This window comes from Carcharodon carcharias, chromosome 14 (genome assembly GCF_017639515.1).
Source record: "Carcharodon carcharias isolate sCarCar2 chromosome 14, sCarCar2.pri, whole genome shotgun sequence".
Taxonomy (NCBI): domain Eukaryota; kingdom Metazoa; phylum Chordata; class Chondrichthyes; order Lamniformes; family Lamnidae; genus Carcharodon; species Carcharodon carcharias.
Genome location: NC_054480.1, coordinates 38,198,652 through 38,218,976, shown reverse-complemented (window position 1 = coordinate 38,218,976; position 20,325 = coordinate 38,198,652). Strand labels below are relative to the sequence as shown.

Sequence of the window (20,325 nt, the reverse complement as noted above, 5' to 3'; positions counted from 1 at the left end):
AAAATAACTGAAATATTAAATGATTATTTCCGAATTGTTGGGTTTTCAAAGTGGATCCTGATGGTAAGATTCTAACATAACTAAGTCTACAAATTGGGGAAAAAAGGAACAGTGAAAGGACATTACATAGGTTGCTCAGTGTCCAATTTGCATCTGTGCTGTCATTGTTTTTGTGATTCATGAATGTATAAACTATTTTCCCAGCTTCCATTACATGACAGCCTCTGTTGGGCATCATTCACCATGTTCCTTGACTGGATTGATGTGGGTCACTTTTTTCTTCCCGATTTCTCAGGATGTCCCAAGGTGCTTCAAGCACCACATGGACTGCAGCAGTTCAAGGTGGCAGCTCACCACTACCTTCTCAAGGACAACTAGGGATGGGCAATAAATACTGGCCCAGCCAGCGAAGCCCACATCCTGTGAATGAATTTTAAAAAAATTACTTTGAAATACATGCACTGTTGCTAAACAGGTAAACTTAGCAGCTATTTTGCATACAGCAAGATCCCAGACCACTTGGTTTTGTTGGCTGAGAGAAAAATGGTCAAGGTACTAGAGGACTCATTACTCATTTTCTTATTCCCATAATGTTTTTCTACACTAAAGGTGCCACACAAATTGTTGTTGTAATTCTTAAAATTTGTTTCAAAGAATTGCTGCAACAAATCCTTTTCTCTGATCACTTCAGCAGTATCTGAGACAGTGTTATGAACCATGTGAAGACATTTGCAACGTTCATCTAAATAATACACTCCTCCTCCTTCAGGTAGCATGCCTCAAAAGGGCATTGGCAGCCATGAACTTCCATTGGATTGGTCCATGATTATGCTTGACAACATACTGCAGTGATTCGCCATTGACTTGTGCAGTATGGCTGACCAGGAAACATTCCCACTCTTTACTGCTTGTCATCAGGCATATTGGAAGGATGTACAGGCTGATATTCATCTGTTTGGCCACATCATGCTACACCTTTCCTGGCGATCAAGTCCTGAAGTAGGACTTGAACCGGGAGCTTCTGGCCCACTGCACCTCAAGACCTCTCTAAATAATGCATTCACATAAAAGAAAGTGCATTCTCAGGTCTAATCAGGGCAATTTTGGAATTCATAATGGAAAAGCTTCAAAATTAATGGTGGTCTTCCATCACAATTAGGATAAACTTTAGATGGTTATAAAGGTCATAAAAATGTATATTTTCTATTCAGGGTCTGGTTAATTACCCCAAGCAAAAGCTCAATTGACAACAATACCATATACCTTTACAGAAAATCATGAAACTAGTTAAGTGCTTTGACAGATGTAATAGTTGTGGCACTTATAAAAAAAATAAAATAGATTTTTCTCATTATTGGAAAGGCTGACATCTAGCATCTAACTTGCACTACTTACCTCTTTCTAAGTCTGACTGTAACTGTGCCTCCAGATCCTCTGGTGAGACATAATAGTCATGTTCCTCGCCCTCGGGAGGCTTTGGTTTACACTTCCCACAGCAGCAATTACAGCAGCAGCAGAGGCAGCAGCAGAAATAACAGCCAGTAATCACTCCGCAGAAGACGAACAGAGCCTGCAGTTACAAAGAAAGTTACTAACAGATAATGGTCCAATTTTATAGGGCTGTAAAAAAAAAGTTGATCAAATGTTCCAGAAAAAGCTGAATGAATATTCCAGAAAATTCTACAATAAAAAGTGCACTTTTTAAAAGCATTGTCAATAACGTTCTTCAAATCTAAATCATTCCTAAATTCAGAAACTAATAGACAATGATTAAAATTCAATGTTTCAAATCCTATATTGGCATTTCTTTGATCTATGGGGGAAGGTGGTGTGGTAGAAGGAGGGGAGAAAAGAATGGATAAGGAGCTGAGTGCAAAGAATCTGAACAATATGCTTCAGACTGTTGTATTTAGTTGCTAATTTTTCTCTCAATGAATAGGAGGGCAGGAAATTTAGAAAATATAAAGAAAGCTTGAGGACAAAGCATTTCAAAATTGATCAAAAAACTTTCCTGATCATCAAGTAATTGGTTAATGGATAGCTCAACTGAGGTGGAGTAAAAAAAACACTGATTGACATTAATAAGATTTGCAGATTTCAGTACGGGGTCTTGTGTGTAGTTTGAACAGCAACATAAAATAAGATCCAATTTTTTTTAAACACAGAAAATTATGTTATCTAAATATTTATTTCTACCCAAAGGCTTTGTTGCTAACTAGAGCACAACTATTAGAGTAAATTTTATTCAAGTTTTTAAAGTGTACTTGATTGCCTTATTTAGGCATTGCATCAATAAGCAATAGAGAGTCCAACAGAAGCATTCAATAAGAAATAGACTGCTTATCTGCAGCACTAATGCTCAATATTAATAACCTTTAAAATTTAGTTCAAAAATGTAAAATTCTGCTGCTTTAATGCCTCAATTAGTAAAGGCTGTATGTAACTGAGCTACGTGAAATTTGGTTTGTGCCGCCAGCTCCTCTCACCTTAGGTAACAGCAAGGGCACTACAACTAACTTTAGTGCCACTGGACACAGGAAGGAAAAAAAAACGAATCAGCGAGGACATGTTGCTGACCGCCATCTGTGACTCTTGCTAGAAAGTGCATGAGTAGAAGTGTTGGCTTTGGAGATCCCCTTTAATTAAGCGGGTTGCCAAAACCCTAATTTGTATGAGCATTTGGTTGAAGTAGCAGATGGTTACATGTATCTGCGTAACTATATTCAGGCGAGGGAGAGTATTTTGAAGCAGGCAAATCATAAAAAAATTGGTGTAAAGTTATGCAGTAAGTTATTTTTTTAAAAAAACCATAGAAAAGTTACAGCACAGAAAGATGCCATTCAGCTCATTGTGTCTGTGCCGGTCAAAGGGAAAAAAAGAAATTAGCCGCTCATTTTTAATCCCACATTCCAGTACCTGGTCCATAGTCTTGCAGGTTACAGCACTTCAGGTGCAGATAAATTCAATAACCCAACTCCAGAAAGCAACTAAAATGAAAAGCTCGTATTTTGTATACTATCTCAAGGTTGAGTCTTTACAAAATAATATATGGGGGTTCAGTCATGAACCAACTAAGTATTTGGAAAAGGATACCCATTGCATTTGGATAAAGGTACTTAACGAGTGGCTGATGGATGTCAGCAAAAAAAAAAATACTTCAAGCCATTATCCTTGCCTGAAATTTTGGATTTCCTCAAAAGATGCAATTAAGTCAGGGTTTTTTGCCGAATAGATATGTCTATCTTTCCCAATTGCATATTGGACAGTAAAAAAGGGTTAGGAGCTGTGCAGCAGAGGGCAAGGAAAAAACTTTTCCACAATATAGTTTATATCATGCCGTCAACTGTATCCCTCTCCGCAGGTACAGTCAGGCTTGTTGAGTTTTTCCAGGTATTTTTGTTTTTGTTCTAGATTTCCAGCATCTGCAGCATTTTGCTTTTATCCACAATATATTTGTTCTTCGAGTTGTAAAACATTTAGTGACAATTTCCATTGTCCTATCATTCTGCATGATATAGGCAGGACAGGCAAGTGCATAAATATGTAAGAATAATGTGTATTCTGAATAAATTTAAAGCTAAAGCAGGGAAGGCTTAAATTGGTTGCCTGGCTCTAGCCTAACTTTGGAAGGTGACCGTTGTCTTTGATTTCCAGGTTCCTTTATTAATGCAACATAATACCAATTGGAACACGTGACCAGCATTATTTGGTTGATCACAGAATGCAAAATTTGAATCAAATAAACTAGTGGTAAATAAGGTCTATATTCACTGCTGTTTGCACAGATTGCAGCTTTAAAAATGATCAGGTTATTTACTTATGTTGTCCTACCAAAATCTGGGCTCTCCTTATGTCTCTTACTTGTTCAGGTAATTAACAATCAAGCTTATTTACTTTGGAACCAGAGTTTAGAACAAATGTGCGTTGGAGAGAAATAAAGCAGAGGGCACTGACAAATGGGAATTGTGCTGAGGGCATGAAATCTCTCAAGGGCAAAAAGTAGATTCTGCAGTTTTTGATTCAAACGGGATGCAAATTTTGCTTATGGGAACTACAGTGAGGCCATGAAAAGGGAGAGGGCAAAGAGGAAAAAAAAACGTCCTGCATTTATATAGTATCTACTACAAACAATACCGTGATAATGACCAGGTAATCCATTTTTAGATGTTTTTTGAGGATAAATATTGGCCAGCAAAACTCTCCTGCTTTTCTTTGATAAAGTGCCATGGGTCTTTTGCATTCACCAGAGGATGGAAAGGGCCTTGGTTTAATATCTCATCCAAAAGACAGCAACCCCACTGATGTCAGCCTAGAATTTGTGTTTAAGACATTTGGAAGAATTTTCCCCCCGTTGGTGGGGGGAGCGCAGCAGCGGGCACATGCAGGTGCCCCATTTTACTTGGGTGGGCCAATTAAGGCCTGCCCAGCGTGACGTCCACCAGGAAGCGCTATGCACTCCCTGTGTGGGTGGGCGGGGGGCGGGGGGGGGATTCCCTCAGCCAAGAGTGCACTCTTTTGTGCATTCGCGCGAAAGAGCGCACTCATCTCCCTGAAGCTAAGTGCTGCCTCAGGGATATTGGCTCCAAATTTAAAAATGATCAGTGTAAAAAAAATAAAACTTCCCTGACATGTCACATGAGTTGGGACATGTCCATCACTTTTAATCAAACTTTTATTAAATTTTTTGAAAACCCTCATCCCGTCTGTGGATGAGGTTTCATGATTTTTCTGAAGCCCGCCAGGGCTCCCGGCCTGCCCGCCAACCTTAAGGTTGGACGGGCAGGTCCATTAATTACTTGAATTAGTTTTTAAATGGCCTCAATCGGCTGTTGAAAAGTCAGCGGCCGCTCAGCTGATTCGGCTGCACCCTCACCGACCTGAAAATTGAAATGACGCGGGGTGACGTCGTGGCCATTATTCCAGAGTGTCCAGTTTTCTCAATGAGCAAGTTATCATTCAGTTGTTTTGATGACAATATGCCTGGAATTTGCAGTTCTTAGGACAGTGAAATCGTCAGCTTCACTGTCATTCTAGGTAAAACTAGCATCTTCTGGCACCTGCACATGCATAGTTAAAAGTGGAACTCTGGAAGTTGCTGTCAGTAATACCCTGGCTCTTCACAGGGTGCATCACTGCAGTCTTTATAGATGCTAACAACACAGAATCAGTGAACTGTTGTGAACTTCAACATTTTACATTCTACCGTTGCTGTAAAGAAATAGAATGCAAAGCCTTGTTGAATGTGGTGTATCTGAGCTATTAATGCTACAAATAGTGAACGACCTTCCTGGCCCAGAAAAAATAATCTTAACCAAGTTGGAATCTCATTCCCTCAGAAGAACATCTAAAGATTATCTTCAAAATAATAACTAATTTTCACTTTATTTTGCTTTAAACTTTATGATATTTTAGTTTCTGCCTTGATCGCATGTGTATATCCCCATCTTTCTGTAAAAATATTGAAATGCGAATTTAAGGCCTTTTTACTTCCTGCTTTGTTGTCTGCGAGAATTCTTCAATTTGATTGGCGATTAGCCCGGCTGCACTATGTCACACATGCTGCCAATTTCAAAGTCATGTTGGATTGGAGGAAATGGATGCTTTAGAGCCCATTAAATCTTTGTAGGGAGCTTTTCCTAGAGGTCAGCAGCAAATGCTGTCCTTTCAGTACTGACAATAACAAATTATTTCATGTCTCAAGTGGTTAATATTTTTGCTGAACATTTTGGTACAATAACAAATTCTCACCTTTGCCCACCAACTAGACAGGACGAAGTATGTATTTACATTCTCCTCACCAAACTGCTCTGCCACGTATAGACCCAATGAGCCATACTTATCATAGATATTCCGTTTTGTTGCATCAGTCAGAATTGCGTGAGCATTGTTTATCTCTTTAAATTTCTCTGAAGCTTCAGGATTATCTGGATTCTTGTCGGGATGGTATTTCAGTGCAAGTTTTCTGCATAAAAAGGCAACATATATAAATAGTTAGAACAGTGATTCGCTTTTGTGAACACTTGAGCATAACATTCTGAAAGTTGCACCAGCCTAGTTACCATAAATTAAAAACAATTCCAAGTCAAGTTGCATAATAGGTTGATGGTTAATGATAAAAAATATTTTTGGAACTGTTAACTTCAGTATGCTGCCCAATTTTACATTGAACTGTAGATATTTCTTGGTGTTTGCTAAGAATATTACTGTCCAACACAGCACAATGTTGTTCCTGCAGTATGTGGTACCCATGAGTATAATCGGGGTCCTGCGCCACAGACAATGAAAATAAACAAAAGATCTTGCATTTGTATGGCGCGTTTAATATAGCAATGTTTTGTGAAGCACCAAGATAAGTAAATAAAATGGACAGTAAACCAAACAAAGACATTTTAAGGGATGACCATCAAAGAGGGGCATTTTTTAGGGAGGAAAGTATAAAGCATAGGATTCAAGACAGCTAAAAGCACCTTCATGGCCATGACCCTCCCTATCTCTACTCTCCTCAAGCCCCACAATCCTCAGAGGTATCTCTGGTCCTCTAATTCTAGGCTCTTGAGCATCTCTGATTTTTTCTATTGCTCCATCAACGGGGGCTGTGCCTTGAGTTGTCTTGGCCCCAAGCTCTGAAATATCCTCTCTACCTTATTTACCTCCTTTTAAGACACAAGCCTACCTCTTTGTGACCAAGCTTTTGATCATCTGACCTAATAGCTCCTTATGTGGCTCCGTGCCATACTTTGTTTTATAATGCTCCTATGAAGCATCTTGGGACATTTCATTATGGTGAATCATAGAGTCAAAATATTTATATAGCTCTTCTGACATAACGAAATATCTCAAGATGCTTCACAGGAGCATTTTAATAAAAAGTATGACACTGAGCCTCGTAAGGAGATATCAGGTGAGATGACCAAAAGCTTGGTGGCAAGGTGTTAGGCTTTAAGGAATGTCTTAAAGGAGGAAAGTGAAATGAGGTAAAGAGGATATTCCAGAGCTTAGGGCAACTCAAGGCACAGCCGACCAATGGTGGAGCAATGAAAAAAAACAGGGATACTCAACAGACCAGAATTAGAGGACCAGAGGTATCTTGGAGGGTTGTGGGGCTAGAGAAGATCACACTGATAGGAAGGGCCGAGGCCATGATGGGATTTGCGAAAAAGGAGAATTTTAAAATGAAGGCGTTGCTTGACCGAGATTCAACGTAGGCCAGTAAGCTATCGGATAGATCATGGAGAATGAGAATATGACCAGAAGGGATAATGGAAAAATCCAATCTTGAAGTGATAAAGGCATAAATGAGGACTGAGATAAATCAGCAGAGCAAGGTGATTTAACAGAGATAGGAACATGTGGACTGTGTGGTGGAGAGGATATGAGGACAAAATCTCAGATCAGGATTGACAGAATGCAGAGGTCATGCTCATTGCCAAATGGAGATGGCCAATAAATGCCCAAAATTGCCAGTGATACCCACATCAAGAGAATGAATTTTAATAAATGGAGGACAAAGGCTAGGCAGTTGGGAGTTAAAGATTGTACACTCAAAGTCTGGGGGGCTCCCTCCCCATTTTGCCCTGAACAAAGGCGGAAGCAGAAGAATGTGAAATTGAAAATAGCCCAGGTGAGAAGGCTAGCAGTCCCAAGGAAACACATCTCGGTAAGAATTAGCACCTCAGGAAAACTGGATAGGATAATATCTTCCCAAAAGAAATTCCACTGCACTCAATTTGTTATTGTATATTTCATAAAAAATGTGTCAAATCTACTTGAGGCATCAAACTTAAAAGAACTAAAAGTATTACAAAGAAAAGGTGGGCTGCCATTTCATGCTGCTTTATTTCCAATACTCAGAAACTTACAAGCTTTTTTCAAGTTGTAAGCTTCCCTCAAACAGTAATTAAATTGAATTTTACCTCAAGCTGTATATGTTTAAGCTGACCTGCTCCTTGTTGTAACCAAATTGAACAACTCCCTTGTAGCAGTATAATGTATTGATTGTTATACCATAACACCCCAATCGTTAAAAACAGCACATTACCTGGCACACTTTCCCGTCAGCATTAAACGTTTTAGAATATTTAAAAAGTTTGAACTAAGCACGTGCGCATCGTTCTCCATTTGATCTCAGCTTTGCAAATGTGACTCATTTTCAGTATATTCAGCCAAAAGCAGCTCTAGATTTCAATGAAAACAGCTTGAAAATACATATGGAACTGAATTTCCAGTACATTTATAGTATTGTTCCTGTGAACAAATTGCACCCTCTAGTGTTTAGTTTAATAGTTACAGTTGCATACCAAAAATAGTGAAAATTGAAAGGTTTCTCCATTATATTAGAGACACAAAACAAAAAAAAACAGCTTTTCTAACATAACAATATAAGAAACAAGAGCTGAAGTAGAGTCTGCTGCACCATTTAATAAGATTATAGCTGATCTTCTGCCAACAGCGGGCAAGGGACAGAGGAATCTGGGAGTACAGATGCACAAATCACTAAAATTGGCAATGCAGGTTAATAAGGCCATTATAAAAAGCCCACAAAGCACTAAGGTTACTTTCTAGAGGGATAGAATTGAAAAGCAGAAGGTCTGGTTTCTATATTACAGAAAGAATATAACAGCATTGGAAAAGATGCAAAAAAGATTTGTGAGGATAATAACCAGAACATGGAGGCTGTCAGAAAAGACTGAGCAGTTTGAGAATCTTTTCTCTAGAAGGCTGAGGGATGACCTGATTGTGGCTCTCTAAAATTATGATAGGGTTTGATAGGGTAGACATGGCAAATATGTTTCCACTTATGAAAGGAGCGAACTTCAGGCCAGAAATGTAGATGGTCACCAATAAATTCAATGGAGAATTCAGGAGCAGCTTCTTTGACCAGGTGAGATTGTGAACTTGCTATTACATGGAGTGGTTGAGGCAAATAGTATAGATGCATGTATGGAGTAGATGGATAAATACATGAGGGAGAAAGGAATAGAAGGATATGTTGATAGGGTGAGATGAAGGGGGTAGGGTGGTTTGTTGCGGAGCATAAAACCAGCATCATCCTGTCGGGCCATTGCCTTATCTTTGGCTAATCAACAACTTCTTTTGGACAGTGGTGTGTTTGATCACCTGAGTTCTGTATGAGTGCCATAGCCCCTGGGTGGTTTAGTTCTGGTTGTTGTTTCTTGTGCTGGCAAATTGATCAGCATCTTCCCTCCACATCTCCTCCTTGCCCTGAACTTGGGTCACTTGCAGTAACAAATAGACAGGGCCTTGGCAGGGAACGATTTTCAGCCTGTGTTAGACCAATTGTCAATACTGATCTATTGCTGCATGACCTGCTATCATGCAGGTTTAGACTGTTCAGGTTAAGGGAGAATGGTACTGTGAGCTCAATGTGACCAGATATTTAGGCATGGGCAGGAGAGCTGAACTCAGGAAGTGAGGTGAGGGTGACTGCCCCTGACATCGAGGCAGCATTTGATAGAGTGTGGCATCCAGGAGCCCTTGCGCCCAGCGCTGGAGTTGATGGGAATCGGGGAAAACTCTCCGCTGGTCGCAGTCATACCTAGCACAAAGGAAGATGGTTGTGGTTGTTGGGGGTCAGTCATCTCAGTTCCAGGACATTGCTTTACGAGTTCCTTGGGTGGTGTCCTCGTCCCAGTCATCAACTGCTTCATCAACGACCTTCCTTCCATCATGGGGTTGGAGGTCGGGATGCTCATTGGCGATTGTGCAATGTTCAGCACCATTAGCGACTCCTCAGATACTGAGGCAGTCGATGCCCAAATGCAGTGAGGCCCGGACGATGTCCGGGTGGTGGGTAGCATTTACGCCGCATAGTTGTCAGGTAATGACCATCTCCAAAAAGAGAGAATCTAGTCATCGCCCCTTGACGTTCAATGGCATTGCCATCGTTGAATCCCCCACTGTTGATGTTCTGGGGGTTGCCATTGACTGGAGACTGAACTAGACCAGTCATATAAATACTGTGGCTACAAGATGATGTCATTGCTGTCACAGAGACATGGTTGAGAGAGGAGCAAGATTGGCAGCTCAATATTGCAGGATATGGGGTCTTCAGGCAAGACAGGGAAGGAGGTAAATGAGGAGGGGCTATCGCAATATTGATCAAGGAATCAGTTACAACAGTAAGGAGGGATGACATCTTAGGCTCCTCAAATGAAGCCATACGGGTAGAACTGAAAAACAAAAAGGAGCAATCACATTGCTGGGAGTGTACTATAGGCCCGCAAACAGTCGGAGAGAAATAGAAGAGCAGATATGTAGGCAAATTTCAGAGAAGTGTAAAAATAATAGGGTAGTAATAGTGGGGGATTTCAACTCCCCCAACATTAACTGGGTTAGTCATAGTGTGATAGGTTTAGAGGGAGCAGAATTCTTAAAATGTATGCAGGAGAGCTTTTTAAGCCAGTACGTAGAAGGTCCAACAAGAGAGGGGGCGGTCCTGGACTTAATTTTAGGGAACGAAGCCGGGCAAGTGGTAGAGCGTTTTGCAGATAGTGATCATAACTCCGTTAGAATCAAGGTTGTTATGGAAAAGGACAAGGATGGACCAGAAATCAGGTTCTAAACTGGGGAAAGGCCAATTTTAATAAGATCAGATATGATTTGGCCAGAGTGGACTGGGAGCAGCTACTTAGGTAAATCTGCATCAGAACAGTCCAGAAGGAAATAGGGAGAGTACAGAGCCAATATATTTCAATAAATACAAAGGATGGGACCAACAAACCCAGGGAACCCTGGATGTCGAGGGATGTACAGGACTGGATAAAGAGAAGAAGGAAGCTTATGGCAGATACTGAGGGCTCAAAACAGCGGAAGTCCTCGAAGAGCATAGAATGTGTAGAGGGGAAACTTAAAATGGAAATTAGGACAGCAAAAAGGGGGCATGAAAAAACATTGGCAGGTAAAATAAAGCAAAATCCAAAGTTATTTTACAAGTGCATTAAGAGTAAGAGGATAATTAGGGAAAGAGTAGGGCTCATTAAGGGCCATAATGGTAATTTGTGTGCGGAGCCAGAAGATGTAGGTAGGGTTCTAAATTAATACTTTGTGTCGGTGTTCACAAGTGAGAGGGACGACGTGGGTATAGAAATCAGGCAGAAGGACTGATAATTAAATAATTAAAGAAATTAGCATAGAAAGGGAGGAGGTTCTAATTCGTCTGGCAGGCTTAAAAGTAGGTTAATCTCAAGGCCCAGATGCAATGTATCTCAGCCTGTTGAGTGAGGCAAGGGAGGAGATAGTAGGGGTGCTGGCAATAATTTTCAATATCTCTCTGACCACAGGAGAGGTGCTAGAGGACTGGAGGACAGCCAGTGTGGTACCGTTATTCAAGAAGGGAGGAAGGGATAAACCAGGAACTTCAGGCCAGCCAGTCTAACCTCAGTGGTGGGGAAGCTATTGGAAGCAATTCTGAGGGACAGAATTAATCTACATTTGGAGAGGCAGGGATTAATCAAGGACAGTTAGCATGGTTTTGTTAAGGGGAGGTAATGTCTGACCAATTTGATTGAATTTTTTGAAAAGGTGACCAGGTGTGTAGATGAGGGCAATGCATTTGACACAGTCTACTTGGACTTCAGCAAGGTTTTTGATAAGGCCCCGCATGGGAGACTGATAACGAAGGTAAGAATCACAGAATCACAGTGTAGAAGAGGCCCTTCAGCTTATTGAGTCTCCACCGACACGTGAGAAACACCTGACCTACCTACCTGATCCCAATTACCAGCACTTGGCCCATAGCCTTGAATGTTATGACCTGCAAGTGCACATTCAGGTACTTTTTAAAGGATATGAGGCATCCCGCCTCCACCACCCTCCCAGGCAGTGCATTCCAGACCATCACCATCCTCTGGGTAAAAAGGTTTTACCTCACATCCCCCCTAAACCTCCTGCCTCTCACCTTGAACTTATGCCCCCTTGTGACTGACCCTTCAACTAGAGGGAACAACTGCTCCCTATCCACCCTGTCCATGCCCCTCTAATCTTGTACACCTCGATCAGGTCGCCCCTCAGTCTTCTCTGCTCCAACGAAAACAACCCAAATCTAGCCAATCTCTATTCATAACTTAAATGTTTCATCCCAGGCAACATCCTGGTGAATCTCCTCACATGGGACCCAAGGCATTTTGGCAAATTGGATCCAGAATTGGCTTAGTGTCAGGAAGCAGAGGGTGATGGTCGAGGGATGTTTTTGTGACTGGATGCCTGTGTCCAGTGGGGTTCCACAAAGATCGGTGTTGGGTCCCTTGTTGTTTGTGGTATATATAAACGATTTAGACTTGAATGTAGGAGGGTTGATCAGTAAGTTCGCAGATGACACGAAAATTGAGGGATGGTAAATAGTGAGAAGGATAACCTTAGTTTACAGGAGAATATAGATGGGCTGATCAGTGGCAAATGGAATTTAATCCGGATAAGCGTGAGGTGATGTACTTGGGCAGGACAAACAAGGCACGGGAATACACGATGAATGGTAGGACCCTGGGAAGTACCGAGGATCAGAGGGAGCTTGATGTGCATGTCCACCGGTCCCTTAATGTAGCAGGACAGGTAGATAAGGTGGTTAAGAAGGCATATGGGATACTTGCCTTTATTAGCCGAGGCATAGAATTTAAGAGCAAGGAGGTTATGCTAGAAATGTATAAAACGCTGGTTAGGCCACAGTTAAATTATTGCGTGCAGTTCTGGAATTCACTTTATAGGAAGGATGTGATTGCACTAGAGAGTGCAGAGGAGATTTACCAGAATGTTGCCTGGGCCGGAGAGTTTTAGTCATGAGGAGAGATTGGATAGAATGGGGTTATTTTCCCTTGAGCAGAGGATATTGAGGGCGTACATGACTGAGGTGTATAAAATTATGACGGGCACAGATAGGGTAGATAGGAAGGAACTTTTTCCCTTGGTGGAGGGATCAATAACCAAGGGGCATAGATTTAAGGTAAGGGGCAGGAGGTTTAGAGAGGATGTGAGGAACAATTGTTTCACCCAGGGGGTGGTGGGAATCAGGAACTCGCTGCCTGAAAGGGTGGTAGAGGCAGAAACCCTCATAACATTTAAGAAGTATTTAGATGTGCACTTGCGATGCCAGGGCATACAAAGCTATGGGCCTGGTGCTGGAAAATGGGATTAGAAGAGTTAGGTAGTTGTTTGACCAGCGCAGACTTGATGGGCTGAAGGGCCTTTTTCTGTGCTGTAGACCTCTATGACTCTATGACTCATTGCCACCTTCTGTTGTGATCCATGTAGGTACCAATGACATAGGCAGAACTAGGAAAGAGGTTCTACAAAGTCAGTATGTGGAGCTAGGTACCAAATTAAGCAGAACCTCAAAGGTAATAATCTTTCGATTATTACCTTTCCACGTGCAAATTGGCATAGGGCAAATAAGATTAGGGAGACGAATGCGTGGCTCAAAGACTGGTGTGGGAGAAGTGGGTTCTGGTTTGTGCGGCACTGGCATCAGTATTGGGGAAAAGTGGGGGTTTTACCATGCTGGGACAGGTGTTCTCGTAAATTGCATAACTAGGGAAATATAGAGGGCTTTAAACTAAACAAGAGGGGTGAGGGATCATCTTGGGTACAGGTAGCAATTCAAGATGTAGAATCAAGGCAGGTGAGCAAAATAGTAATATGAGAAATGAGGGTCAGAGAATGGCACGAAGGGAGAGAGAGAAAAAACCTAAGAATACATCAACAGTCAAGACTAATGTTACGAAGGTAACAAAAAGACAAAACTGAAGGCTCTCTAACAGAATGCACGTAGCATTCATAAAGTAAACGAATTGATGGCCCACATTGAAGTAAATAAATATGAACTGATAGCAATTATGGAGACGTGACTACAGGACAACAAAGATTGGGTCCTTAATATTAAGGTGTACCTGACATTTAAGAAGAATAGTAAGCTAGGTACAGGTGGAGGGGTAGCACCGTTAATCAAAGAGGGCATTGGTACGATAGTTAGAGAGGACCTTGGTTCAGGAGATCAGAATGTAGAATCAGTTTGGGTGGAGATGGGGAGTAGTAGGGGAAAAAAGTCATTAGTGGGAGCGGTCTACAGCCCCCCTAACAGTAGCCAGAGTGTAGGACAATGCATTCAAGAGAAAACATTGTGTGCTTGTGATAAAGGGACGGCAATAATCATGGGTGATTTTAATCTACACAAACTGGAAAAATCAGATTGGCAGTAGTAGCCTGGATGAGGAGTTCTTTGAATGCTTTCGAGATGATTTCTTGGAGAGCATGTTCTGGAACCAACCAGAGAGCAGGTTATATTAGACTTGGTATTGTGTAACGTGACAGGGTTAATTAATGACCTCAGAGTAAAGGCATGCCTAGGTAGCAGCGACCACAATATGATTGAATCTTAGGTCCAATTTGAAAGGGAGAAGAGTGGGTCTAAGACTAGTATCTTAAACTTAAATAAGGGCAACTATGTGGGGATGAAAGCTGAGCTAGCTGAAGTGAACTGGGAAACTAGATTAGAGGACAGATCAATAGAGAAGCAGTGGTGAACATTTATGGGGATATTTCAGAATATAATATGAATGTACTTATTCTGAATGAAGAAAAATTCTAAGGGGAGGACTCACCATCTGTGGTTAACTAAAGAAGTTAAGGAAAAAACATATAACTCCGCAAAGATGAGCAGCAGGACAGATGATTGGACAGAATATAAAGAACGACAGAGGATGACTAAAATGTTAAATCAGGAGAAATAAATTAGAGGATGAGAGGAAGCTAGCTAGAAATGTTATTTAAGAAGGAAAAAAGTAAGTAAAGTGATTGTTGGTCCTCTAGAGAGTGACAGTGGGGAGTTGATAGTAGATAATAAAGAAATGGCAGATGAGCAAATATTTTGCTTTTGTGTTCACTATAGAGGATACAAAAAAATTCTAGCTGCAAATCAGGAGGTGAAAGGGAGAGAAACTTGGTGAAATTGACATCAATAGGGGAATAGTACTGAGCAAATTGATGGAGCTGAAGGCTGGCAAGTCTCCGGGGTCCTGCTGGACTACATCCTAGAGTCTTAAAAGAGGTGGCTAACGAGGTAGTGTTAATTTTCTAAAATTCGCTAGATTCTGGAAAGGTTCCAGCAGGGTGGAATGAAGCAAATATAACCCCTCTATTCAAGAAGGGAGGGAGGCAGAAAACAGGAGACTATAGGCCAGTTAGCTTGATGACTATCGTGGGGTAGTTGTTAAAAGCGATCATTAAGAAAGTTATAGCTGGGCACTTAGAAGAGCTCAAGGCAATCGGAAAGAGTCAGCATGGTTTTGTGAAAGGGAAATCATGTTTAACCAATTTATTGGAGTTTTTTTTTGAAGGAATAACATGCGCAGTGGATAAAGGGCAGCCTGTAGACAAACTGTACTAGGATTTCCAGAAGAAATTTGATAAGGTACCACATCAAAGGTTATTATGGAAAATAAAAGCGCATGGTGTAGGGGTTAACATATTAGCATGGATAGAAGATTGGCTAGCTGGCAGAAAGCAGAGTGTGCATAAATGGGTCTTTTTCAGATTGGCAGGATGTGACGAGTGGAGTCTGTGCTGCTGCCTCAAATTTTTATGATTTACATCAATGACTTAGATGAGGGGAGTGAAGACATGGTTGCTAGATTTGCAGATGATATAAAGATAGGTAGGAAGGTATGTTGTGAAGAGGCCATGAGGAGGTTGCAGATGGATATTGATAGGTTGAGTGAGTGGGCAAATATGTGGCAAATGGGGTTTAATGTGGAAAAACGTGAAGTTGTTCACTTTGGCAGGAAGAACTTTGATGGAGAACGGCTGCATAATTCTGAGGTGCAGAGAGATCTAGGTGTTTAGTGCATGAGTCACAAAAAGTTAGTATGAAGGTACAGCAAGCAATTAAGAAGGCTAATGGAATGTTATCCTTTATTACGAGAGGGATTGAACATAAAAGTAAGGATGTTATGCTTCAGTTATACAGGGCATTGGTGAGACCACACCTCGAGCACCGTGTGCAGTTTTGGTCTCCTTATTTAAGGAAGGATATAAATGCATTGGAGGTGGTTCAAAGGAGGTTTACTAGATCAATACCTGAAACGAATGGGTTGTCTTATTAGGAAAGGTTGGACAGACTGAGTTTGATTCCACTGGAATTTAGAAGAGTGAGGGGTGATTTGATTGAAGTATACAAGATCCTGAATGGCCTTACAAGGTGGTCGTCAAAAGGATGTTTCCTCTTGTGGGTGAGTTCAGAACTAGGCAGCACTGTTTTAAATTTAGGGGTGGCCTTTTTAGGACAGAAGTGAGAATAAAATTCTTCCCTCAGAGGGTTGTGCGACTTTGGAACTCACTGCCTCAGAGGGCGGTGAAGCGGGGTCATTGAATATTCTTAAGGCAGAGATAGATTGATTCCCTTGCCTAACAAGAATCTATGATTATCAGGGTTAGATGGCAATGTGGAAATCGAAAGACAAGAAGAAAGATCAGCCATTATCTTATTGAATGGCAGAGCAGGCTCGAGGGGCCTATTGGTCTACTCCTGTTCCTATTTCTTATGTTCTTTTCTCTTAATTCCCTTAGTATGCAAACATTTATCGACCTCCATCTTAATTATACTCAAAGACTGAGCATGCACAGCTTGAAAGCAGAGAATTCCAAAGATTCACAACCCTTTGAGTGATGAACTTTCTCATCTCAGTCCTGATTGGCTGACCCCTTACTCTGAGACTATAACCCTATGTCCTGGGTTCTCCAGCCAGGGAAACATTTTCTTAACATCTATTCTGTCAAGCCCCTTAAGAATTTTGTATGTTTTCAATTAGATCACCTCATTTTCCTAAACTCCAGAGAACATAGGCCTCATCTACGCAATGTCTCTTCATAGGACAATGCCCTCATCTCAGGGATCAGTCTTGGTATCATTGCATTCAATCTAGGCAATTATAAGCTTCCTGGGATAAGGAGATCAAAACTGCACACAGTGCTCTAGGTGTGGCCTCATCAATACCCTTATAATCTTTACTCTCATATACCTAACTGCTTGCTGCACCTGCATATTAACATTGTGATTGATGTACAATGACACAGAGTTCCCTCTGAATGCAAATTCCCCAGTTTCTCACCATTCAAAAATATTGTGCTTTTTTCCCCCCAGCAGGACTCAATAAAAAAGACAGGCTATTGAAGCTTTTCATCTTGCACTTTTTAGGACAGACTAGAAAGAATACCAAATTTCAAACGGAACAATAAATTATACTGAGTAAGGAAAAGGGTGCTGAATGGCTGGCAAGTGGATCTGATTGGTCGAGGCATTGCCATGGAGAATTTACCAGGGAACAGTTATCCCTCAAGCCTTTGTTTCATTCAAAAAAGCACACTGCCTGGACACATTTTTCTTTTCTAGAGGACAGGGCCCTGTGTATGTATGTATGTAGCTTCTAGCAAGTGTCATGAAGCTATTAATGTATATATTATTGGAAAAGATTATTCTTTTAAAATAGAGATTTAGTCTGTGGGTGTGTCTTAATTGGATTAAAGCCAGCTAGTCTGGGTGCTTTGATGTGTACTAGTTTTGACATGTAAGAGAGATAGCGTGTATTTGCATTTTTTGAATAGAGCATTCAAGAATTGGGGTGAAAAATGATACCTATCTAGCAGATGCTAAGCCATATGTTTATATTACTAATAAAATTGATACTATGAAAGGGGTCTTATTGTTAGAGAGGTTTAGTTCAAAGGTTGGTGATACAATGAGAATTTGCATTCAGTGGGCGTGGTAGGTATAACTTTAGCAGTTTTCCGGTGTCCAGAGCAGAGGCAATGTAAGATCAAAAGACAGTTGCAAGCCTCCAACTGTCTCCACAGGAACCAAAGTGAAAAGAGCCTCATTTTGAATTTGTAAGGTGAAAATGCTTTGCCTGGTGTGTGGTTAAGTCTATGGATTGCTGTAGCCTTAATGGAGATTAGTTTGGGAATTTACTAAAACGTATGATAGTAATATTTTGAAGCCATGTGTATATATATTTTAAGCTGTGAATCATTTTATTCATTTACATTTAGTTTAGTGTAAAGCCTCAAGAACTGGTGGTCTGATTCCTGAATTTAGAGTCACATCGCAGACAAACCACTTAGAAATATAGGTTATGACAGTTGTTAAAAGTTTCCCTCTGGGAATTTTAAATAACTCAGCTTTACAAATTGCATTGTCATATTACAAGTCACATGATGAACTCAACTGATTATCTTAAATTGGTCATTAGTGCAATCCTTAGCACGCTCAAAATTGTTCAGTGAGTGATGTCCAACTACAGAATTACATATAATGTTGGACTTCATACTTTGCCACAACTTATTCCATATGCCATGCTCCTGCCCACTCACCCAACCTGTCCAAATCCCTCTACAAACTATTTGATCCTCCTTATTGCTTACTCTCCCACCTAACTTTGTATTATCAGCAAATTGGATAAATTACACTCAGTCCCTTCATCTAAGTTGTTGATATTGATTGTAAATAGCTAAGGCCCAAGTACTGATCCTTGCAGTACCCCATTAGTTACAGCCTAACAACCCAAAAACGCCCCATGTATTCCGACACTATTTTCTGTCCATTAATTAATCCTCAATCCATGCTATATATTAAGCCCAATCCCATATGTCCTAACTGAAGATGATCACATCTTTTTTTGGTTAAGGCGGGAGAATCATGGGCATTTCTGAAGTTAGGAGTGAAATTGTCACCTATCCAACCCATTCCTCTTGAAGTGCTGCAAGGTGGTTTTAAAGGCGCTGGCTGCCCTGTCATATTTTCTCCTAATGGCCATTCTTTAGGAGCACAATCTAGCACAGGGGCTTCAGTTGAATCCACACACAATTTCTACTGGGACTTTAGCTTCTCTCCTTTTTTTAGAAACACTGCAGCCACATGTTATACTATCTACTTCCAATTCCCAAGGAGACGGTAGCATGGACTAGTAATCTAGAGGCCCAGGCTGATGCCCTGGGGACATAGGCTCAAATCCCATCATTAATCGAATTTAAATTCTACCAGCTGCCATAAATCTGGAATATAAAACTAGCCTCAGTAATGGTGAGCAAGACAACCCATTTGGTTCACCCTTACCCAGTCTGGCCTACATGTGACTCTAGAGCCACAGCAATGTAGCTAACTCTTTCCTGCCCTCTGAAATGGCCTAGCCACTCAGTTCAAGGCAACTGGGGATGGGCAACAAGTGCTGGCCCTACCAGGGACACCCACATCCCATGAAAGAATAAAAACAGTTGTGATCAACTGACGAGGGATAGACAATGGAACAACTCTTGGGCCTTCATGGTTATATGATTCAGTTCCACAACAGGCACTATGCTCAACACTGCCATGAAGGCCTTTAAGTTAATTCATTTAAATGTTAACCTCCTTACTGAGGGACTTGATAAAATGTTACACTACAAACAGCTGATAATTAAGTAAGTTTTGTGTACTCCAAAAAAAACCGTGTACCTATAACTTGAAATGAACATGCTATAAAATTTCCCACTTTACTAAGAAGAAACTCTGAACTAAGTGATTCTGAATTAAGAGAAATAGACTGGCTGCACATAACATATTCAACTGTTCATTTTCATTGCATATTTAAAAAGTAAAGTAAGTTATATTTCCCCTGACAAACAAGAGTTTATATAAAAGCAGCAAAAACAAAAAGCACATGCACAGCTTCCAACTTGCTAGAAGAATGTCTGAAAATTTCTGCCCAAAACAGCAACCATGGGCAACATTTTCCCTCCGTTGGGGGGGGGAGTGCGGGAGCAGGCAGGCTTCCGATTGGTTGGGGGCGCGCCGCCATTTTATGTGGGTGGGCCAATTAAGGCCTGTCAGTGTGACGTGTGCCAGGAAGCGCTATGCGCTCCCTGTGCGGGCGGGGTGGGGGGGGATTCCCTCAGCTGGGAGTGTGCTCTTTCAAGCATGTGCGCGAAAGAGAGCACGGATCTCCGTGCAGCAAATTGCTGCCTCAGGGAGATCAGCTCCGATTTAAAACTTTGAATAAAGGTTAGAGAAAAATTTCCCTGCCATGTCCCCTCATGTGACACTGTCACATGAGTTCGGACATGTCTATAACTTTTATTGTAAAATATTCTGCATTTTTTAAAATCACTCATGAAACCTCATCCCGCCCATGGATGAGGTTTCATGTTTTTTCACAAGGTTGGATGGGCAGGTCCATTAATGAGTTCAATTGTTTTTTTAATGGCCTTTATAGGCCGTTGACAGGTCGGCAGGCGCGCATTCAACTCGCTGAACTGACAATCTAAGTGACGCGGGATGATGTTGGGTGC

The 20,325-nt window shown here is 41.2% G+C and overlaps 1 protein-coding gene across 2 annotated transcripts in view; it reads right to left on the bottom strand.

The window, feature by feature from the left end:
- Nucleotides 1–20,325, bottom strand: part of LOC121286855 (dnaJ homolog subfamily C member 5) — an 85,712-nt gene that overhangs the window by 13,217 nt on the left and 52,170 nt on the right. For both annotated transcript variants that reach the window (XM_041203998.1, XM_041203997.1), the window contains exons 3-4: nucleotides 5,749–5,962; nucleotides 1,396–1,570 (exon numbers count right to left, since the gene is read on the bottom strand). In XM_041203998.1, the coding sequence (XP_041059932.1) occupies nucleotides 1,396–1,570; nucleotides 5,749–5,962 (389 nt within the window). The remainder of the gene's footprint in view (nucleotides 1–1,395; nucleotides 1,571–5,748; nucleotides 5,963–20,325) is intronic.